The 19,672-nt window shown below is 40.7% G+C and overlaps 2 protein-coding genes across 4 annotated transcripts; both read right to left on the reverse strand.

Moving 5' to 3' along the window:
* Positions 1 to 1,317: 1,317 nt before the first annotated feature.
* Positions 1,318 to 3,503, reverse strand: LOC106750295 (zinc finger protein 600). The gene is made up of 4 exons (XM_014630536.1): positions 3,168 to 3,503; positions 2,475 to 2,724; positions 1,381 to 2,245; positions 1,318 to 1,339 (listed from the first exon to the last, which is right to left on the reverse strand). Exons 1-4 carry the CDS (start codon positions 3,501 to 3,503, stop codon positions 1,318 to 1,320), a joined length of 1,473 nt encoding a protein of 490 aa, XP_014486022.1.
* Positions 3,504 to 9,428: 5,925 nt separating this feature from the next.
* LOC106750297 (radial spoke head protein 3 homolog B) lies at positions 9,429 to 19,001 on the reverse strand. Of its 3 annotated transcripts, none has more exons than XM_014630539.1 (11): positions 18,894 to 19,001; positions 17,024 to 17,913; positions 13,705 to 13,785; positions 12,403 to 12,484; positions 12,146 to 12,319; positions 11,677 to 11,802; positions 11,399 to 11,602; positions 11,034 to 11,196; positions 10,496 to 10,582; positions 10,227 to 10,409; positions 9,429 to 9,537 (listed from the first exon to the last, which is right to left on the reverse strand). In XM_014630539.1, exons 2-10 carry the CDS (start codon positions 17,809 to 17,811, stop codon positions 10,231 to 10,233), a joined length of 1,884 nt encoding a protein of 627 aa, XP_014486025.1. In that variant the 5' UTR covers positions 17,812 to 17,913; positions 18,894 to 19,001; the 3' UTR covers positions 9,429 to 9,537; positions 10,227 to 10,230. The 3 variants fall into 3 exon arrangements, with proteins under 3 accessions (XP_014486025.1, XP_014486024.1, XP_014486026.1); XM_014630538.1 differs by having other exon boundaries at positions 13,705 to 13,788; XM_014630540.1 differs by lacking the exons at positions 9,429 to 9,537; positions 13,705 to 13,785; positions 18,894 to 19,001 and having other exon boundaries at positions 10,231 to 10,409; positions 17,024 to 17,811.
* Between the last annotated feature and the right edge of the window lie 671 nt (positions 19,002 to 19,672).

Raw genomic sequence — 19,672 nt, forward strand, 5'->3', positions numbered from 1 at the left:
GTAATTATTTACATTATCATTATTATATTAAAACATGGAAAAAAACATACAGGATACCTTGTAGAACCGAATTTGGATAAATTAGAAAATTTATATATTTATTGATTTTCAAAAGATAACAGTTTTATTATTATATTACATAGATCTCTTTACATATTATAATAACAATATATCTTATAAAGATAACTCTTATATACGAGAAAATCCTTGGTCAACAGCTTTGAAAAGTTTCTATAAAATTGTTATAATTTAATTGAGAGTATGTAATTAAGAGACCAATAGTAAGAGAGAATATAATATTTCTCTTCTGTCTCTAATTATAACATTAAAAATACTTTAATGTTATCTTTAGTTATTTGAAATTATTATCGCCTTTTTGCAAATGTATGATTTTTTAAATTGTTTCATAAAAAAACTTGTGGAATGTACTCAAATGTTAAAGCTATATTTTTATTTGTCTACGCGTCTCGGACACGTTATAATTATATTACGATTTATATGAGAGAAACTTCTCTTATAATTTTACAATTCTTAAGTTATATTCATTTTGATAAGTTTTCATCTATTTCGATATTTACAATTGATCATGGCTTTCCTTTTAACGAAGATAACAGTGTTCTAGCCATAGAGATATAAGAATAGAGGGAACAAGGGATATATGCTACCTGTAAGTGGAAGTGATAGAGGCAAAGAGAGAGATGGATGCCGAGTGTCCTATCTGTCTCTTTCTAGTCACGCGCTGGGATTGGCTGCCGCGCCAACGACGATATAGCTATACATTTTTCTCCATCCAATTCAAAGAAACTGTCATTGCTAAAATTATCACTGCAAATATATGCTGTTTTCACTTCAAAATACAAAGGTAGTTGAAGTATATTCAACCATTTACGCCTTATATCCACATCCTTCGGTAGCCTACAACATTTACATATTTTTTTAAATGTAGGAAAAAATAACATATAATTATTTGAGGTTACGTATTTGTACTTTCTTACAAGTGAAAACTGCGGTTACATCCAGGATAAGACTCCGCCTTGCATTTCAAACAATGCCTCATTTTTAAACAAATTGCGTCCAATTATTATTTTGTTAACGTTCGAATATTTAACGAATTTTAATTCTACACACATGTGCACGCATATTTACAAAACGAAATTTTAGTCTGCTTTCTCCCCTCCTGACGTCGCGTGGTCATCTTGGCGGCTCATTGTAACAACCAATCACAGCGCTCAACTAGAAAGAGACAGATAGGACACTCGGCATCCATCTCTCTCTTTGCCTCTATCACTTCCACTTACAGGCTTGTTCCCTCTATTCTTATATCTCTATGGTTCTAGCACTGAAATAAGGGATATTTTATCAGCGAAATTTGTCACTCACGTGTCGATTGCGCTGGTAGACTCCTCCGAGGCGTTCTCAGCTTGCTTCCGTTGATGTCTCGACTTCAAATGTCTATCTAAGTCCCTTCTTCTGACCATTACCTTACTGCATATATGACACTTGTAGGGAGTGTCACCATCGGTGTGCAGCCTGATGTGTTTGTTGAGATTGCTGGGATCTCCGAAGGCGCGTTCGCAAAACGCGCATTTCAATGGTTTGTAGCCGGTGTGCGTCCTGATGTGTATCTTGAGGCCGTACTTCCTCGAGTAGAGCTTGCCGCAGTAGATACACCGATGGCCCTCCTTGGATTTACCTGCGTTGCTGACGATCGTCTCCATGTCGATAGCGATCGCGTCAGTTTCCAAAGACGTCACCGCGGGTAGACGCACGTTGTAGGGCGCGAATCGGCTTCTGCTAACGTTGTCCCGAGGTACATAAGGTTTGAAAGCGGAATGTCTCGAGGTCAGTCCTTCGGTGGGCGCCATCTGATCCAATGGATTCGGCGTCTCGATGGAGGATGAACTTGAGGAGAGCTGGCTCAAGGATAGGGGCGACGGTTGATTCGAACACGGTGAATCGTTCCTCAATGACACCCCGGTGTAGACTGTTTCTGTGAGAATCGGAGAGAGCACGTTGGCCGGCAATGTCATCGTGGGGCTGGTCAGTTCGAACGTGAAGCTCGTCTGTGGGTAGAGACTGCTAGTTAGGCGTGTTCCCGAAGAGCCCAAAGTGGCAAATCCTTTCGCCAAGTACGTCCAGATATGAGCCTTGTTCAATCGATTGCAATTCAGCGCTATATGCAGCTTCAGCGGGTTCGGATATTCAAAGATTCTGCTGCAGATGTGGCATATATAGCTCTTGTTACCTGTGTGTGTTTGATGTTTCAATTAATTTCAAAATTCGAATCGATGGAAATGTTAATGATAAAATTGACAGTTACTGTGAAATTGTGAGAGAATCGTGAGAAAATGCGTTTTAACAGTCGTCAGGAAATTGACGAAGGATTATAAAATTAATAATAATAATAATGATTGAAAAAAAAAATATATATATATATGAGGAAAGCTGTTTCAGTTCGACAACTGTTATCTTACTTCGAATATTCATCGGCAGTAGAAAGGGTATATTCAACATGAGCAGAATCTCTTCGGTGAACCACATTTGTAATGACTCTCCCGCCTTTATGCTTTTGACAGTTTTCAAAAATACCCCTTCTTTGGCACTCGTGAGTTTAACGTTACACATGGAAATATCTTGAGCTATGTCGATTGTCTTCAGCCAACAGGGTGTATTCATAAATCCATCGACACAATAGAGTCGGCCTCCAACTTCTACAATCTCAATCTGAAGTTTTTGGTTAAACAGACATAAAGTTTTGATTGAAAACAAAACAGTTATATTTTTATGGATTACTCTACTCTATGCTCTCTTATTCACGCATTGAAGTTACTCTATTTCAAGTAAATATTTGTATAAATGATTAAGTGTTTTAAGTGTGTGTGTTAAGTGTATAAATTAAATATATTGTTACGAACAGAAATTTGTTTCTCACGTAACGTGTTGTTCAACATATGAGGAAACTTAGCTTTTCCACAGAAAATAATATGTTCAGACATATTACACATTAATCTTTAGCTACCGGGAGTCTATGCATATACATATACAATAATATATACAATTTAAATCATAATTGAAAAGAATTAAATGAAAGTGAATCAGAGGTTAAACACGAATTTAAGCTTTCTTATTGAATCTCAAGGTAGAACGTAAGCATTTTTGCTACATACGTGGTCAGCGACGGATATGCTTCTTTGAGCCAATGCATTGACATCGATGATTTCCGTCGAACAGTTCTTGCTAAGATTTCCAGCGGCTCTAACAGTCGTACATACGATAGATGACACAAAATTAGTATATCCTTGTGACACATCGGTTCCCTCTAACTCTTGAGCGTTCTGTGGTACTACAGGATATATTCTCGAGGTAGTGATTGCTTGCGCACGAACATCTTTCGCGGAGTTATCTTCTCTGCTCCTCTTTGTCTTAGACTTTTCTTCGGAGGACACGCTTCCGAAAGTCACTCCGGAGAAATAGCGATGTTTTCTCGACCGCGTTGGTAACATTGAAAAGTTTCAACTATAAAGTTAAACTATAAAATTTCCACAATACTGGAACCACTACCACGTCCTGGTACCCTGTCACGAGATGAAGTCCACTTAAAATGCGCAACGGTAAATTTACAGTTCGCGTGACACGAAACAAACAATAACCACACCGATTCATTCGTATCGCAAATTTATCTCCGATAAGTTTGTAGCGGACGGTCAGAAGGATGCGGCGAGAAATCAAGCCGTTACCTGATGCAGAGTTGCATATCGTACATGCTCTAAGTACGCACTGTGCCGTATCTACTACAAATTGGCTGCCGGATGAAGAATGCCAGTCTTCTGCGCAGGTCTTCCACCACCGCCACCGTGTGAAATGTAATTGTATTTTGAGAGTTGGGGCCGTCGCAGCGGCCCATTGTATGGAGAGTGGGAGGAGCAAATTTAGGGTGGCTGTAGGGAGCTCACCACGTCGTAAGGTGCACCTTTTCTTTTGCACCTAACCTACACCTAGAAAAGTAATGCACCATTTATTTATATATATATATATACATATATATATATATATATACATATATATATATATATATATATATAGGTTGGTTATTAATTAACATATATATTGACTCGTTTTGTAATCGAGTTAAATAAATTATTAATTCATGTATGTATTCAATGTATGTATGCGTTTGTTTAAACAAATAAGCACTTTGATATTGTTTGATTTAAACAACATTATATTTGCCTCTATTAGAAGCGCACAAAGTACATTAATGCGTAAAGAAGAAATTCTGGTTAGACATAAAGTTTTGAATAAATTTCAAATAAAAAATATCGAGCAGATTTTTTGATTCGCGAAGATAAGTTGACACATTTTGTGTAATGAAGAATCAAGTAAAATTGTTTTTTTTTTATTTTCGTCATGTATATAAATAACACTTTTTCATAGAACATTTTTGGTCTTATGAAAAGTATTAATGAAGGTATTGGCACAGTTTAATCATTAATTTTGGAAATATGCTGCGATTCGTAATAATTCAATGTAGTTAAAACGTTACAAGCATAGCCGTGAGATCTGCTGGTGTACAAGTAGAAGTATATTAGCGATCGTCATATCTCGCCGCCTGGAGAGATTAGCGAGAACTAACAATGAAATTAGCACCTATCGCCTAGTATTTGGTGCCACGATAAATATGCGGTACCATGTAAACGAATTCTAAGGTCGCGTGCATAAGAATTGTTTTACTAGTCAACAGATGTGTCATATATTTAGATTCAAGGGAATTCTCGTGAACCTATTTTTTAGTTGAGAATAAAAATATATATTAATATTAATGCATACATAATAAAATTGAATATATATAATAAAGCTATCAATAAAATTCTTTTTACATGCGACTCGCTAATACACGCTCAGAGTAACGGTTCATTTAAATAATGGCGACGTCGCACATCTTGATCTCGGTTGATCTATCAGTCCGAAATCCAGCTTCCGCGTGTACGATTTTGATGAAGACGCGGATGTGATTCGCGGGTTGGCAGGATACGGTCAGAAGCGAACTTTAGTACGCTCGATGGGGCTATAAAAGCCTCATGTGAAAGGACATTGTTTGGCTCAGCTGCGGCTCACTGCACGTCTCCGTACGAGTGCGAGGGATCGACCGAAAGGTGCATCTGAATCAACGGTTGATTAGGAAATTAAGTGGCTCATTCTTCCCGACGGTTCAAGCATTGATCACATGGGCGCGATATCGTCTAGATTTGCCTAATCTTTCGGCGATCTTGATGCACCCAGTACGATCCGCCGTTATCCTGCCGACGCGTATCTCCCTCCCCCTCTTTTTTTGTCGTATGCGAGATGGATTATCGTGTAAAACGCTTTTCACCGAATGCTATGCACTTTTCGCTCTCAACGACATGATTAATCGCGCATGTGATAAAGTGGTCGTGCCAAGTTATGAATATCGAGATGAATGTCAAGTCGGTAGGTTTTGCGAAAGTTATTTTATTAGTTATTTTCATTTTAATAAAAGTTGACGAGAGTCTTGCCGATGCTAGACAAAAGGTGCAAAAATTACGTAAGAAATTATTCACAGATAAATTTTGACGTGAATAAATGGAAAAGGTAACATTAGTGTTTTTCATTTACGACTTCGTGGAAGAAAGACTTCGGCAGATTTTGGTCCCTGACTAGGAACCAGAAAAGGGGCATGGTTGCAAACTTCTTCCATGGCTGACGTGATTCATCCGCATGTATGGTTGGACCAGGGAATGACACGAGTGTTCACAAGCCGCACCATCCCTTGCACACCAACCCCTCTCTGGTCTCTAGAAACTCGAGCGCGAGTGTGTTTCGCCATTCTTTTGTACCCCAATCTTTGCGCCTAAATGTGCGCGGCAAGTGTTCGAGCCCCTTTTATAGTTCGTGGGTAGTAAACAGAAGTGTGGAAGGTCTCAGTCTAGTCAGTAGGAACATAGATATCGGGAAAACTCTTTCTTGGGGGAGTAGGGGGGGGGGGATAATGCAGAATTTGTCAAATGTTTTGACACACAATTTATTTATAATATTCATTCGATATATATATATTTTAATTTAAAGCAATTTGGTAATTAAACAGTTATGTTTTAATTTAATAATTTGGAAGTTAAACATTATGAGGTTATATTGAAAGGAATGTCTGATTTCGTAAAGAATAATTATTTCCCATTTTTTTTTTTAACAAATACGGAATATTAATAATACTGCACTCACCTTTATCGCTGTTTATTGATAAATTTCGTCTTACGCCCGCATCCCGGTGTAGGGTCGTACCCTCTGATCGTCTCTTTCTAAAATCAGGGTGCAATTCAGACGACCGCGAGCCAGCAAGCGAGCAAGTGTTCCGCCGTGACCAATGGGCCCTTTGCACGCATGTGTGCGCTTCCCAATGCGATATTAATATCGCGATTATCATCTACGTATTATCGTTGCACCCTCGGTGGGATGCTCAAAATAAGCCTACGCGGAGAAGCACCCTCCACCGGCCTTGTACATCGCGTACGTGCCGTGCACCAAGCACCGGGTGTGCCGGTGTACAGCGAGGCGCAAGTGCGTGTCGTCCTTGCGCGGGAGAAATCGTTAAGTCCGATTAAGAAACTTGCATTTGCGTGTATTTGCGGCAGGAACATTTTATAATGCGAAAAGAAAACCGTCCGATGTGGCGTGGGATTAGTAAGCAGGTAATACACTAATAAAAAAGAAATATAATTTACGAGTATGATATTGCGAAAATAAAGTTTGTTGTATAAAGCATATTGCTAATATATATACATTGATTACATATAAATATATTTTTACTTTTATATTTCATGTACCACATTGCTAGCGTTTATTAGAACGATATGCTGAGCTTCGTACAGTGATATTCGCACGTTTCGTTCTTCCCGAAATAAATAATCGGTTTCTGCACGAAAATCAAGCTACTCAGGAAAAATGTGACTCGCCCGTCAACGCGGACGTATGCTTAATATAACCGTGCACCACGTCATGAACTTTCTGTATTATATCGTCGTTATCGATGAGTGCGCGTTTGCATACATTTGAAAGACCGAGGACGCAATGCCGTGCGCGTATCGAGCTTGGATTGCCTGCGCTGGTGGAGGGGATGCGTGGACTTGGATCCTTTTGCCACGGGAGAGACGGAACAAATCTCATTGTCCCGCGTCCCTCTATCCCGTACATAACGCAATCGCGGTAGATGCTGCGGAGCGGAGCCTGAATTATGGTCGCCTTTGCGGGGAGGTGGCTATAAAGGTGATTCGTCTCGGTTCTGCAAGTGTCGAAAAGTCTCCCTAATGCCGTCTTGCGCGAGACGGTGGCTTATGTATTATTGATGTCTTTTGCGAATATTCGGACCGCCATTGGCGATTTATCGTTCACTCGGAGATGCAGTTAACAAAATTTTTTTTTTTATTTTTCTTATTTAATCTTGTACTTATACGTTATTTTTTATGTATAGGTCATTTGTTATATATACATCACTCTGATTATTAGAATTATTAGAATAGTTAGAATTACATGGGATATTAAAGTCATTACTGTTATTGTATAATGTTATATAGAATTTTTTTACAAGAGAGAGAAAAATAATTATGATATTTAAAATTTAATTTGAGCTGATTGGGACATTTTATATCCCGCGGGAAGTTGGAAATATCTCTGCGTTGTATTCTGCGCGAGAGAAGTTAAAGTGCACTTCCGCGGCGCACGTGCCGTCAACATATTGCCCGTGCCCCAAACGAGTGTAACACGACACGTGACCGCCGCATGCCCCATAGATATCCTCCATCCCCGACGGCCCGTGACCCGTGATTAAGTCAGTATTTAACCATTACGAACTGTTTACTTGATTTTAAGAGTCAATAGTCAGCTCACCACTGTCGATGGGTAAACATTAAAATATGTTAGCGTTTCGTTCTCACTTACGCGGGCAGCCAAAGCGAAAACGAGTGTGAAATTTTGCGACTTTGTGACAATAAGATTTTCGCGGATAGTGTAAAATTTTACATCAGTCGTTACGAGAATGATACTTTATCGCGTAAATAATTAATTTCCATAAGTCTCTCGATGTGTACATGTAACGTGTACTTTGCTCGGAAAAGTACTAAGTCGACCTGCATTTTGATTTTGCGCAATTTCGGAGCGTGAAGTTCCTCGAATTTGCACGTGTCGCATTCGGAGGGAGAAAAATCACGTGGAGATCCAGGTGATACGACTCACATGGCAAAATAATGTCGGATCCCTCGAGGCATATCGGTCCCGTTGCATCGGACATCTTTCACCTCTCTTCACCCTTCGTGGTGGGTCGTCTCCCCGTCGCTTCCCTGTCCACCCGAAAAACACGAATCACTTGGCACACAAGTTTTGTGCATATAATGCTCGGTACAAGAACGTACCCCCTGCTTAATTTAATCCAATACAATATGTCCCCTTACTCCGCTATCTCGCCGTCGTGAGGGGCGAGTTAAACCGGGTGGGTGGCTTTTTAAAACTGTGCCGATCTCAATTCACCGTGAAACCTCATCCTATTATGATTGATCTAATACTGATTGGAGCCGACAGGTTTTTTAATTCTGCGGTGTACCGGTGTGCAAAGATGGATATCAGCAGCGTTATCTTTTATATATTTGTTAAGATGACTCAATCCTTAAGATAAACCAGGCTTACTAGATATTATTAATTATCATATTTCGAGAAAAATATTTCTTCCGATAAAAATATATAAAGTGCGTATAGAAATGTTTTATTCCAGAGTAAATATATATTATGAATAAATATTTTTAATTTAACCTCTGTTGTGTAATGTAATCGATAACATTAATTTTTGGTTAAATTCGACGAAATAAAATTTTCATTTTCATTCCGTAAAACGGGGTACTGTTTGTAGACTTACGAATTGTGTATATATTAGTAAGAAAGACAAAAATTATTTATAGAAATAGACAGAAAGATATTTTGTAACGTATATAAGAGATATATGAATTCTGGTAATGTTTTTGTATATTACAACAAATTTTGTTATAAAATTTTATTAAGCGCTACTATTGATAAAATCAATTTAACCTGCGATGTTTGATACGGAATTGAAGAGTTTCAGTTATTTGAAATAACAATCTAATTAGGGAAGTAGAAATCCAATTTTAGCGATGCTACATTTGTATTTTTGACTTAGAAGGAGTATTGCCAGCTGTGGCAGCTTGTCCGTGTGGATTAGACGATAATCCACGAAAGTTAAATTATCATTCATTGACCGGAAAGCATTCTGCTTGGAGATTTCGTCAGAGAGTAATATGTGCGTCGTATAATTTAGCGGCTGGAAATAATTCAAAGTTGTGATCAGGGGAAAAAATGCTTTGCTTATCAAATTTTTCTATTTTTATTTATTTCATATGTACTAAATTTGGATTATTTATTTTGGGGACTGGCTATAAATAAACCACAAATTATATTTCGGAACGTAATCAGCTTCTTAATCCGTCTCGAAAGCGTTGTGCATTCGCAAGCCAGACCGAACTGTAGACAAATAAGCAACAGGTTATTAACATCACGTTCATGTAAAAATAATTTAATAATTTTCCGTCGTAAAAATCATTTATTATATATATTTTATGAGAAAAATATATAAGCATTAGGCAGATATGAGAAGTATAAGATATACAAGAAAACTATTTTGCGGGATAAATGTTGCACAATTGCGAAAGTTATTTCTTCCGCTACAACCTTCTTCTGACAGATTACGCCGCGCTGACTTCGAGAATCGATAATTAATTTCTGATGGGTCTTTCTTGTTCGTTTGCGGTGGTTACTGTTTGCCATGGGGATCGCCAACGCGGCGCTGACCTGTCATGGGGTTCGGGCGGAGGAGATGGATTTGTCGCGCAGCTGTGTACACTGCTTAATGTAAAAGGCACTGGGCTCGGAGATTGGTCCTGTGCTGGTCGAAGGTGAATCTCTAAATCCAAAACTAACTATGACGCGCTCGTTTTTCAATCGAGGCGCGATTAACGCCAATGGAATCGCGCGATAACGTCAACGATAGCGAAAGCTGAATCATCGATCTCGCTATATCTCCCTCTATTTTAATCCTTGCAAATATAAGTGTTAAACAAATTTTCTGTTCTTTCTATATTGCAAGTGTATGTTGTGGAACGTCTTATTAATTGCCAATTTGTCACATTAATCAGATCGCCCTGTTAATTTACCTCGCTAAACCGCGTCATGATTTCCACTCGCCGGTGGTGACTGATAATTCACGAAGTTGCTGTCAACTCCACCCTCCTCCACGTTTTCCTCGGTCACTAGTCTCTTGTCTCTCGAGGCGTCGTATTCCTCACCGAGTTGCCGATAGGTTTGTGCGCGATTCTCCAAGATCTCCCTGATAATCTCTGTAACATGTCGATCAAGTCCCATGATGTCTGTCAATATGAACAACATGGGCGTTTCTTCGCTTGTCTCACTTGCCCCTACTCACCCATTAACAATTCTCGACTTTCGATCATGTTACCCATCTCCTTTTTCACTTCTTTCATTAACCACGGCATGAAACCTCCCTCGACATCTGAAACACGTTATATCCGTGTTAGTGTTAGCGCGATATCGACCGAAGGAATACTAAGTTGTAATTAGGAGAATGTAGAAACTCAGTCGCGACAGAATCGAGGAGTAAAGGGAAATTAATACATTCGCTATCTGTTCATTTAGAGGATTCTTTTCACAAATTCCTTCGTATATTATTTTTTATGTAATTGTGTAAAACAGACTTAGTTTTCGATTAATGTGGATATAAGAAAACAAAGTTTCACACGCGTGACGGTCTCTTATAAGGGATCGTTGCGTCGCATATCTCACAGCACAAATGTTCACAAGACATTCTAGGAATGTTCCAGAGATATTCGAATATTCCTGGAATGTTTATAGAACATATAGATTATGTGCTATTAACGAACGTGTTAAGGAATCTCTATGATTAACAGCAAAGGCAGTTAATTTTTTTTTATGAGATCGCAAACCGGCTTTGATGTCGTCCAATAGGAAGCCAGATATCTTCAGGCCTTCGAGAACCGCGGGTAAGAGTTCGGCGATGTATCCCGTTAACAATACCGCCGCTGCGACGCGCTCCTCAGTTTCCTGCTGAGTTTTCATCGCTTTCTCCTGTTGTTTCAGGCGTCGATCCTACGGTTTGGAGACGAATTTGTTGTTTAGCCTTTCCGGAACGACACAGGTACACACAGGAGAAAAGTAACTTTGTTAATGTAATTTATGTATCGTGAGTAATTTATGTAATGTGTCACATTTGTGTGACGCTGGTATAGGAAAGGAGCTAAAATATAAGAAGGTATGAATAATGAAAGGTCAACATGAAAAATATCGATACTTTTTCTTCTCTGAGTCTCCTGTCCTGTTCCGCTAATCGTTGCTCTTCAGCTTTCTCGGCATCGCGTAGTTCGAGGAATCTTCTTTGCTGTTCCTTGAGAGCGGCGATTTCTTCTTCTTCCAACACCTCGATCAGGGCTTGCTCGATGGTTTTGCCGACTAATACCTCGAGAATCGGCTGAACCTCGATGTCGTAGTCGAATAGCTGCAAACATCGCGATGGAAAACATTCACTTCATTGTGGTACCAATATTCTAATAAAGTGCTCGATGCACACACCTCCCCGGGTTCAATCTGCGTGTAAGCGTCTTGGCCAGTCTTAGGCGGGCAATATCTCGGTGTCACCGGTTTCTCGTAGTAATCGGTTTGCGTGGCTATCTCGGATTCGTCCGGCTTCTCGGCCAGCTTGAATACATGACGTATCGAGATTAAAATTTAACGACAAAATTTAATGACAGGTCTCTCCGATAAGATTTAACGTATGGTCAATTCGTAAGGAGTTGATTAGGAAAATTGAGAATTCACTTGCAGTTGTGAGAATTTAGACAATATCTTGAGGATTCTTTTGTAAATGATAAATATAATAGAATAGAAAACTATCTTTTATTATGCTCTAGGATAAATTCTGTAAAAACAACAATTAAGTATTAGTATAAAAATAAAGATATAAACAGTCGTAAAAAGACATGTATATATATGACATAGAGATAAGGATCAGCTAATTTAAGATTGAGTAATTTTAATTAACCTCCTCAAGAAAGACCTCCGTCTGTACTGGTTCGTGTTTCCTGCCAGGAACCGGCGGCGGAGAGCCGATTCTCATGATGAGCGCTTTCGTAGCTTGCGCTTGAGCACGCTTTCGCGCCAAATGTCTTCGCCTCGCTTCCGCTTGCCTCGCTGCGATCGATTGTTCACCATCGATCTGTACGGATACGATTATTGTGAGAAAGTCGCGGCCACGGATCTCATTCTATTTTTAGGAAGTAGCGTATGATGTATACTTACGAGAGCAGGTACGGAAGCACATGTAGTCCCACGAGCCACGCGGTGATCAAACATGATGTTCCTGAACGGAACCGGTTGATCGCTGTAAAATAACGGTTAACTAAACGATAAAATAACGACGACACTGCTTGATGAGGAAGTTTGATGAGTTAACGGTAATAACGCCGAGAAAATCTCAGCGGAATCAACATGCTGAATGATTGTTGCGAGACCCGTCGCTCTTGGGCAAGCATCGATAAATTTTGCAACAAAATGAATTTCTTCCCTTTGTATTCATATATGTACGTGAACCAAGTTCTCATACGTATCTTTAATACACTTAAGTTTTAATTAATCCCGTTCATTTAAATTATATCAATCAAATCCTCCCGAGACATTCTCGATTAGTGGAATTCATTTCACAGTTTATTTTAATTTCTCATCCAGATAGCGGAAAAGTCTGTACTATTTATTCTGCCAATTTTCTACTCCAGAAAGTTGAAATATAATTACGTTGGAAATTCAACCACTATTTCATCGACAGCTATCAACAACAGCTATCAACAGCTATGCACAACGAATAGTTTGTTCATTACTCCTCCTCTTTCTCCCTATAAAGTAAAATAATTAAAAAATAATAATTGTTAATATTCCCATCAAAATTTTTATATTTAAGACAGATACATCTGTCGTTTGTACCAATGAGACGTGTGTTTCAGTCACACAGAAATGAAACACTACGGCGGGGGTGTATGAGTTTGCTGCACGGAAATTTTTTTCGATAACGATCGAAATAGCATCGTTGGGCACATTATTATTTTAATAAAAACTTAACGGCTTTTCTCTGCGGATAATACGTTCCATTTCCCCTACATAAGCGTCCAAGTAGGTTTCGACGTTTCTGAAACCAACGGTCCTCTCTTATCATCAAAGTAACATAATGGAATCACCGCAGAGAAAGATCACCAGTTTTCATCCGAAACACACATACCTGTTTTCTTTATTGAATTATATATAGCAGCATAACGGTTATTGGTAAAAAGATAAACCTTGATGTAAGAGAGAGTTGATATTACCGTACGAGAATAACCGGATCGGCCAATTTCGTTCTGTGAGCATTCGAGAACACGGTGCACCAGGAGCGACGACGGCCTACCGCAGAGGGACTCGACTGCGAGCGCACGCGCGCGAGAATAAATCGGGCCGACGAGAAGAGAAGGAGAAAAAAAAAAGTAGTAAGAAGAGGAGAGAGAGAAAAGCGGAGGAGACAGCTGCTATCAACTAAAGACCAGTGTGATGCCACTTGTAAGATGTTTTCGTTACCCGCGGAGTCTCGGCAGCGCGTTCATCATGCCCTCGATCGGTTCCAACTTTTTCGGTAAAGCTCGCGGCTCCTGCGGGAATCTGCTAGAAAAACAATTCCCGCTCTTCTTATACGCCCTTGTTCTACCCTCGAGTGCCTCTTCCCGCCGTCTTGATTCGCGCGATTTAATCTCAGACGCATCCACGGACTCGCGGACGCTTTTCGCACTTTCAAACACCGAGTATACCGAGTCGGGAGATCTCCCCGCGCGTTTCTTACGGAAAGTTCGACCGACCGACCGATCGATCGTGTTCTAGCGACACGATTCTACGCAGCTTAGTTTGAATTCCCGAAGGCGCATTCGCGAAAAGGTCCGAAGTTGCATCGTCGCTCCGCGAGACAAAGAGAGAAATTCAGTGGGCACAGGGGCGGATTTTTTCTTTTCTTTTCTTGGACACTGAGTATCAGCGTGATCGCTACCACCGTTCATCCGGGAAAACCGCCCATCATACACACTATCCTGTACTTTTCGTATTTATGTTGCGCCACCTTGCAGGTCAATGCGACGAGTTGCTTATTCATTTTACGGGCAGGCGCACGCTCTTGCACACGAACTCAGTAGACACGTCATATTGACACGGTTAATTTGTAAATATAGTTTTTGAAAAGCCACTTTTTCCAATTTCTCCACGGAAAGAAATCGAAAATATTCGTGGAAAAAATGAAAAAAAAATCTTTTCATACTCTTTCGCGGAGAGAAGCCGAAAAAAACCTTGATAAAATTGAGAAAACCGATTTTTTTCAAGCCTTTAAAACCATATTTGTGAAACAGTTTACATTCATTTTTTTCCAATAAAAATGCGAAAAATAGATGCAAATTACCTTGCAAGCATGTATATCGCCTTGCTGTGTCCATGTTCGAGCGCGCGTGCTGACGAAGCGCATAAGCAACCTATTGCACTAACCTGAATGTTGATGCACCACTCTGTATATGGAAAAAAAATTCCAGTACGTGCAACTGAATAGGGGCCAGATGGAAAGTCGGTGACAAGAAAGGAAAACTAGGTGACGAGAAATGATGCCTTTGTTATCGCGATTGAGCACATTTTGAAAATTCAGCTGCGTTAAAACGCAGTTGAGACAACCGATGCCCGTTGCTACTATCATGGTTTAAATCTAATCGATGATTAATTCAACATAATTAACCAATCACATTGTCAATTAGTTGAACTATATGATTAGTTGATCAATATGATTGGTCAATTCCGTTGAGTTGATCGTTGATTGGATTTAAGCCATAATGATAGAAACAGGTATGGGAGCAATTGACTGAGCAGAAATCTTCTATAAGAATCTTTCTGTTTCTACGACCTAATTTTTCTCTGGTCCCCAAGCAACGGAAAATTCAGTCATACCAACGGAATTGTTTTTCCATGTAAAACCGGCTTAATTTGTATACATGAATAGTGATAATTTATTGCTGTCACGCATCACGTGACGTCGACCCCTCGTGAGAATCGATATGTCACACGTGTGCAATTATTAGGCTCAATAAGTTTCAATTAACAATTAGCAAGATTGGGACGTAAGAAATCAAAGATATCACTCTCGGGGAGTGATCACCAGCCGATAAGAATGCGTGTCGTGCTCAGCAAGAGACGACATACACGCACAGCGAAAAAAGATTGGTTGAATTAACATGACGATGATCGAACGGGACGTGTTCTGTTTGAAGCAAACAGAATTGTTGGTTATTAGAACTGAATTTGGCTCAGGAAAACCAGAAATTCCGTTTCCTTCTATCGAGACACTTTGTTCATTTATTATCTCGTTAATCTAACTAAACCTTTTTTCTCCGTGCAGATAGCGAATCAACGTTCTTTTCTTCTGGGAACAATATACACGTAACAAGATGGTTGATTAGCTATCGCGTCGCTCGTTAGCGTCATCGCGTCCCTTACGCGAAAAGGACACATCGATATAGCAGTGGACAGAGCATGGAATCGAGATTGTGTTGACAGACGTAGAAAGAGACAAGATATGTATATGGTAACGACTCATGGTAGACCGGGACCATGAGGCAATTAAAAATTTTACTTATGCATGAATCGCGATACATTTAACACACTTCTTTTGTATAATAAACAAATAGAAACCATATTTAGTAATTATTTCTTTTATTATTTATTATTTAGTAATTATTTATTTTATTAATTATTTATTATATATATAATAATTGATAATTAATTAATAATTTCAATTTTACGTGACGTTTACATATAGCGTAACATACTTATAGTATTATATACATATAGATTGCGATACTTTAAGGATATTTCAAATTTGTAAGAATGCGGTACTGTTCCCCTTCTCGTTAGATAAAAACCAACCTATTCTATGTCCGTCAACATGAATGATTAAAGAAATTTTGCCGCATGCTCCGTCCAGTAGAGAAGAAGGTGGCATTATGACCCCCTATTTACATTTTATACCGACTTAGTTATAAGAAGGTAGATACAAACTGCCAGAAAGACAGTTTTTACAAAATGTACAGACTCTTAAACTCGACTTGAATTATGAACTCTTCGAATAACTACTTCGATATGAAAATGAGGCCGAGAATTAAATCTATAATATTTAGTGAAAGGGTGCCACATTAGCGTAAAATATGCAACGTTTTAACTTTGCATAACTCGAAATGTGTACAGCGCAGTAATTTACATCGACAATTTTAAATAACGAACAAAACACTCCAATATACAGGGTGTTGCATCAACATATGTTACCTAGAGGCGCGCGTGAGAGAGTAAGAGTGTGCGCGACCGATCCGAGTTCGCGCGGCGCGCTATCTCATGCATGCCCCTTCAGCGTGCAACCCGTCGTGATGAACTGTATGTTGATGCAACACCCTGTAGATATATTCGTGTGATAACACACCCAAGTTAAAGGAGAGAGTGGGGAAGTACGCGTAAGTAATTAAATACTAAAATGTACCTTGAAACGTTTCGAAGTAAAAATGCGTTATAACAAATATACCGGCTACTGCATATTGGCATATTAGCGCCACTGCTTGATAACGGATCATTAAACAAATGATTCCATGAATAATCACTAGAATTCGCCACGTAATAGCGGAGGTATCAAGAGGGGTCGCATTATACCTACGAGAGCTATAATACCACATTCTCCTCTACTATATGTCGATGGAGAGACATATATCCAGGCATTGGTCAGCCAGTAGATCCGCCCCTGACTATAAAAAGCAAGCACGATATGCCGATTGAACAACGGGACAACCGTCTATAACGCGATCGTGCTACGTCACGTAGCGTCACTTACGCCGACTCGCTTCTCTTGAACCTCCTCGCCCGCTCGTCCAAGGTCGAAGCGGCGATGGTGGTGGCGTTCATCATGCCGAGGGAGAAGTCCACGGTGGCCTTGAGGGCGGCCGGACATCTCGCGTTGTGGCTGCTGTGACGTACTTCCGGCCTCTTGGCCAGCGACACCAGCGACTTGAACTTGCTCTTCAGCGAGCATCCATCCGCCGTCGTAGTCGTCGTCGCCTCCTCGTCGTTTCCGTTGGGCGCAATGCCGAGCAGGGCCGCTACTTCCGGCGGCGGCATTAGGAATTCACCGGTCTTTACGGTCGTGATGAACGGCTTCTTCTGCGGCAAGATCGATTTCTTCGGCGACCTGCGACTCTGCTCGGCCTCGGCCTGCTCTTGGATTTTCTTCAGTTTGGCATTGAGCACCTCGTTGAAGTCCTCTGTCGACAGGACGATACTGGTTTTGGTCATGGCCGGCTTCTCCTCGGCGGTCAAGCTGTCTTGGCTCTTGCTCTGGTGCTTCTTCCGCAGCGGATTCGTTTGGTGCGCTTGCAGACTGGCGAGGACCAGGTGATCGTTCGACTTACTGATGCGTCTGCGGCTGTACAGATCGTTCTTCATGTTCTCGAGATTGGTGAGCCGCGACGCGTTCATCTCGTCCTCCTCGTTGACGTGGAGGAGCGGCAGGCTCGAGTCCAGTCCATCCTTCTGCAGGATCGTGAAGGCTGGAGGATTCTTCGCCTCATGCTCGAACGATCCCGCGTCCGTCGAGGGCGCCAAGGCGGAAATGCCGGCCGGCATCTTTCCGATTTTTTCAGGCGCTCGGTTTTACGGCGGACATGACGGATCGATCGCAGACGATCGGGATTGCGCGACGTGTTTAACCTTTTGAGCGCAGCAACCCTTGAAAATTGCAACCTCTCTTATTTCTCATTCTTTTACTTATTCATTTCCTCTTTATTCGAGTTTACTTTACTTTTTATCAGTTTAGTCTCTTTTATGGATCAATATGTGTTTAACTGGAATGGATAATTTTGCCAATCACAGGAAAAACAATTACAGCCTTACTCATCGTTGATCGATCGTTCACGTATAGTGAAAACAACCGATCAGCAACGGAAAGTCGCAGCGTGGCGCTCGTAATTATTTGTTTAATTATTCACCGGCGGAGTCACGAGACCAAATTGCGAGGAAGTTCGCTCAATTGCTGAATGTGAACAACAACTTCCTGATACTTAACGTTCAGATTAGATGTGCCTCGATAAAAGCAGTACATAGCCAAATATTGGATTGATGCTAAAGTTCGTTCCGTTTTTAGTCAAGATGTACATAAAACATTTATTTATTCTCAAAAATACGACCAATCATGCGCCGTTTTGTTCGATGACCTACTATTTCTTCGGTATTTGAATGATCCTGTGCTCATAGAAATTCTGGGATTTCTGAACGAAGAATTGACTAGAAAACGGAACGAGAGAAAGGAAGAAAGAGAAAGAGAGAGAGAGAGAGAGAGAGAGAAATTTTGCATCAACTCAATAGAAAGAATCTCTAAAAGAAAGGTTAAATTGACTATTGAATTAATAATACGGTGAAATACGAAGACGCGCATTTACAACACAACGCCACCGTCTGAATATTATTCCACGTGGAAACCGGCTTTTATTTCGAACAATTTCGATCGTTCGATAGCTACCAATGTGTAAAATGCATCTCAAGCGGATCGTCGCGCTCAAACTGATCGCGAGTCGCGAATACACGCGGCGGAACAAGCACTAAACATTCGTTCGCGCGTCAACATTATCGGTAATCGAAGCTCCCCGATGTGTCGACTCTCGCGTCTCGGCGTCACTCTCGCGAATCGCCTTAATACGTTAAATACGTACTGTACGAAATTGGCGCCAAACCGGCGGTTCCGCTGGCCGCGGAAGCTCGTGGATGGAAAACGTCGTGATCGTACGTCGCTGTGTGTCGCCGCGGCATTACTGACCGGCTCGCGGGGGAGTTCAGAGACTGGACAATGTCCTTAGAATCGACCGATATAGAACGCAGTCATGTTGCACATATATTTTCGCCCGGCCACTCAATAACGCTGACCACCGCGAATGTTGCGCATGCCTAAGTCCGCCGGCTGAGGGTGAATATAGTCGGGGCTCTGCCACCCGCCTAGGGAACAACCTGTCCGGGGAACTTCCAACCCTAGCAACACTTCAAGGTGAAACTTCACATTTGACCGCGCTGGATCGCCGCGGAAGCTCGGCTTGACGCTCGCACGGTTTGATTCACGGCTTTCGATAACGACCCGCGCGAATCGAACCTCGCGCACGAGACATTTTTAGTTGTTTTTTTGGTTGTTTTTTTTTTTGCTTTCTTTGTCTTCCTCGCTCCCTCGTTGTTTCCTTTTAATTAATTAAAGCAAACGCGCGTTCTCAAAAGGTTAAAATTGCTCGAGCAAACGTCGTGTTGTTGACGTTCCTTTGGTATCCACCCTCTCGGGGATATAGGCGGCCGCTTTGGTCTGGTAGCGGCGGCAGAAATGTATGCAGGTAGTTGTTTATTAATGCAAGTATGCACACGCGATAGAACGTAGGTGGGAAATGAATTATGAGATGAGTAAGGCATTTTGTTGCCGTACCGACTTATGCAAATAGCCGGCATGGAAATT

The sequence above is a fragment of the Dinoponera quadriceps genome, unplaced genomic scaffold (assembly GCF_001313825.1).
Source record: "Dinoponera quadriceps isolate SergipeBrazil2010 unplaced genomic scaffold, ASM131382v1 scaffold5335, whole genome shotgun sequence".
Classification (NCBI taxonomy): Eukaryota; Metazoa; Arthropoda; class Insecta; order Hymenoptera; family Formicidae; genus Dinoponera; species Dinoponera quadriceps.